The following is a 4,151-nucleotide window of genomic DNA, read 5'->3' as shown; positions in this document are numbered from 1 at the left end:
CTATCTTATCTTTTTAATGGAATTTTAATTAAAAACTTTATTTTAATAACCACAATATATAAATCAATTCCATTTTTTTAGGATAGTTCAATAAAAAATCTCATATGAATTTATACAGTAGTTAAGATTTTAATTTTTTTAATAAGTATATTTGTTTTTATTAAGAATATATAAATTTATGTAATTTTATATTTTGTAAAACTTTTCTCTCTTCAATTGCTTCTGCTTCATGCCTATTTCTCAAAAATCACAGAAAATTATTTGTTATTTCATTTTTCTAGAAATAAAAAATGATTAAAAAATAAAATAAAACAAGTACTATTTTTTAAAAAATATGTTTTTTTCTTAAAGAACAAAGAATCAAGCTCAATGTATTCATGCTATATTATTGCATGATAATACAATCTCTTATATTTTGTTAATTGAATATTATTACTTAAAAGAAAATAAAAATAGGAGCCATAAGCCCAGAACTGCCAAATTCGGAAAGTCCAAACTGTCTATTGCCGAACCATAGACAAGGAAAGGCCGAAAGGCTGATGAGTTCTGATCCCATCCCCCTCCCTCCCTCAAAAAAATAAATACGTAAATAAATAAATAAAACTAAATAAAGTAAACCATAAAAAATACTTCAAATTATTAAATTATTGATAAAATTACTTTTAAATTTATTAATGATAACAAATTCCAAAGTATTTTTAATGCAACAAAAATATTTAATTATAAATATGTTTTTTCAAAAAATAATTTAGACATTTTGATATAATTTTTATAACTATAATTAAAAATTAAGATATTTTATTTTTAAAGTTAATAATTTAAAACTAATAAATATTTTTGTGAATTTATTCTTTAAACAATAAAAATATTTTGAAAAATAAAACAAAATATAGAGGTCAATTTTGGTTAAGCAATTTGCTAAATATAAAATTAAAAAAAGTCTCTTACAGCTTATAAAAGTATTTTTTATTTAAATAAATAAAAAAGAGAGAGGGTGATGGCATTCTCGTTATTAAAACCAAATAAATTGGGCATGAGGTAATTCCAGCCATAACTAATGCCTACAAAACCCCGCCTCTCACTCGCTTTCCCCACACAAAAACAAACTCTTAACAGAACGAAACAGAAAAAGGGAAAAGAGAAAACACAAACCAACCATGAGAACTCAACGGCCTCACTGTCTCCTCTTCCTCTCCCTTCTCTGCTTGCTAGCCACATTCTCGAACCTCCACCGGACAGTCACCGCCTTTTACGATGCCGATTCTCCCGCTGCACCCGCAGCTGACGACGGCGATACAACCTTCATCCGAACGAGCTGCAACAACACGCTTTACCCGGACGTCTGCTACTCCTCCCTCTCTCGCTACGCCAATGCGGTCCAGCAGGATCCCGGCCAGCTCGCTCGCGTCGCTATCGCCGTCACACTCTCTAAGGTCCACCGCACTGCCTCCTACGTCTCCAACCTCACTCGCGACGCCGACTACACCGCCGATTCGCGCGCAACCTCCGCGCTTCACGACTGTTTCACTAATCTCGGTGACGCCGTCGACGAAATTCGCGGTTCGCTGAAGCAGATGCGGCAAATTGGAGCCGCTGGAACCGGCGCCGGCTCGTTCCTGTTCCAGATGAGCAACGTACAGACGTGGATGAGCGCCGCACTCACCGACGAAGAGACTTGTACGGACGGATTCCAGGATGTGGCGGAGTGTCCGGTTAAGGCGGACGTGTGCGACCGCGTAACGAAGGTGAAGAAGTTCACGAGCAACGCTTTGGCTCTCGTCAATACCTACGCAAACAAGGGAGGACCGTGATTTCCGGACTACGATTTCAACCGTTTTGATTACTTTGAAAAAAAAAAGGATAGGTTTTACTGTGTGAGTCAAAATGTGTAGTGTGTGAAAAAAAAAAAGCAAAAGGAAAATATGTGAATCCTTCTCTATGTAAATTCCGGTCTTCCTGTAATTTTGATCTTTTAGTTTGGGTGGCTTTTACTTTTTAGTATTTTGTGGTAACTAAAGGTTTAAGAGTAATTAAAGTGACGTTTTTACTTTTTATTACTACTTTTTCTGTTACACTGTGTTTACTATTTTTTTTTTAATTTATATTAGTTAAGGAATCTCAAAATTGAGAAGTATTATAACTTATATAAGAAATGAAAAAAAAAATTGGGGTGAGATAATAACACCAACCAGCGTACGAATAATGATGATGATGAGTTGAGATGACTATTGAGTGTGAAATTGTGAATGGTCTAGCTTTACAGGTTCAAAATGTTTTCATCGCATGTGAAAAGGAAGTGATGTGGGTGTGGCCATCCGATGATATTCAGGCCTATGATTGATTACATTTTTATTCCAATTCGCCATCATAAATAAAAATGAACTTTAACACGCAAATTGTATGTTGAATGAATTTTGCTTGCAAGTTATATATTAACGCATTCAGATGAGGCCTTAGCTTGCAACCACACAATGCCTTTATGGTAATTATCATAGAATTTAATTTCAGGGAGATTTCCTTCAATCTTGCAATGGAATGAGACATGATAGAATGCGCAAAATGACCCTGATCTGGAGGGTCCACAACAATATTCATCAACCAGATTCCACTAACTTTTTATTTATAGAACTACTGCAGGCCATGAAATGATTAATCTTCTTGATTATGTTCCCATGCACGAGCATTTCACTTTTCTCCTTCAATTATGGTGTTTACACACATACAATCTATGCTTCTTGGTTCTTTTTCATCCCTCTTTTACTTTCCTAACTAAAATTAAAAATGCAATGCATGTTAATATGAATGAGACAGGCTACCTCTTTAAACAATTTTTTTTATTTTATGAGAAAGTGTAGCAGTCTAATCAATCTATAAAGAGAGAGTCTAATTTAATCTATTATATAATACTCATTTTACAATCAAAATATACTATACATTACTCACTTGTTATAATTCAAATCAATTAATTTTTCTAAAATTAAAGAGTTTTTATCTTTTATCCTTTCACTCATTTTATCTCTCTTATATATCATTATTAATGATTAATTACAAATTTTGCAATCAAAATGTGTAACATAATATTTTCTAATTATAATTAAAATTAAAATTAAAATATAGCTATATTATTATATTATTAATTTAACAATCAAAATGTATTATATGACACTCTCTCATTAAAATTGAGATGAAATATTTTCCTCCAAAATTAATAAATTTTATTCTTCCATCCTCTTATCTAGACTAAACTACCAAGAGTAACCATAAAAAATTGATTCGTTAACCGTAACTATAGAAGATTGTAATTCATGAAATACCCACAAAAATTTAATCATGTGTATAAAAATAACCAAACACGAGATAGCCTTTTATGTGGCCAGTGCTACTAAGTCCACGTATATTTAATACCATTTAGGGATAATACGAACCTTAATTCTTTGTTCTTCGTTGGAATCCAATCTTCGTAGAGTGAAACTATATCCGAACACAACCATCCGTCGTTCCAAGCTACTCCACAATAATATAGCTGAAAGAATTTGAGAAATGTTAAGGAGAGAAGTAACAAAAATGAATTCTCTCATTTTTTTTTTTAAATTGAGAGAATAAAGTATGATTTCTAATATTTCAATGATTTCTCTTTCATGTTTTCTCTTAATCTCACTTATAAAATTAATGGTGAGAGATCACATTTTTCTTAAGTGAGAAAAAAATTGAGAGGATCTAATACAAGCGAAGGTAACAACTTTTCAGGAGCTATTCCATTGTTCTTTCATCCTTAATACTCTCAAATTTTTCTCTGTGATATATCTCTAGAGTGATATTTATTGTAGCCATCTCTGTAAAATAATAAAAAAATTTACCATTAGTGACAATCTCACCAACTCCAAATTACCCCAAACTCTAACTGTCTATCGCCTAACTTCACCATTACTTTGATTTCAAGAACAACAATTACACTATAAAAATTATACAACTTAAATAAAGGGACGAAGATATAATGTACGTTATTGCAAATCCAAACCTTATCTTAAATAAATACAATTGACCTAATTTTTGCACATTAAACAAAAAATTCTTATAACTTAGAGGTTTCGGTCATTGAATCACTTTATTTATAAAAGTATTATCTCTTCAAAGCTTTTAAATGTGACAGA

At 31.8% G+C, this 4,151-nt stretch overlaps 1 protein-coding gene across 1 annotated transcript; it reads left to right on the top strand.

Moving 5' to 3' along the window:
• The first annotated feature begins 1,099 nt into the window (after window positions 1–1,099).
• On the top strand, window positions 1,100–2,054 carry LOC107478743 (21 kDa protein). The gene has a single exon (XM_016098875.3). The coding sequence runs from the start codon at window positions 1,158–1,160 to the stop codon at window positions 1,809–1,811; it is 654 nt and encodes a 217-aa protein (XP_015954361.1). The 5' UTR covers window positions 1,100–1,157; the 3' UTR covers window positions 1,812–2,054.
• Window positions 2,055–4,151: the final 2,097 nt, after the last annotated feature.

Source organism: Arachis duranensis, chromosome 3 (assembly GCF_000817695.3).
Source record: "Arachis duranensis cultivar V14167 chromosome 3, aradu.V14167.gnm2.J7QH, whole genome shotgun sequence".
Classification (NCBI taxonomy): domain Eukaryota; kingdom Viridiplantae; phylum Streptophyta; class Magnoliopsida; order Fabales; family Fabaceae; genus Arachis; species Arachis duranensis.
Note: the sequence above shows the minus strand (reverse complement) of the source record. Positions and strands in the feature narration are given on the sequence as shown.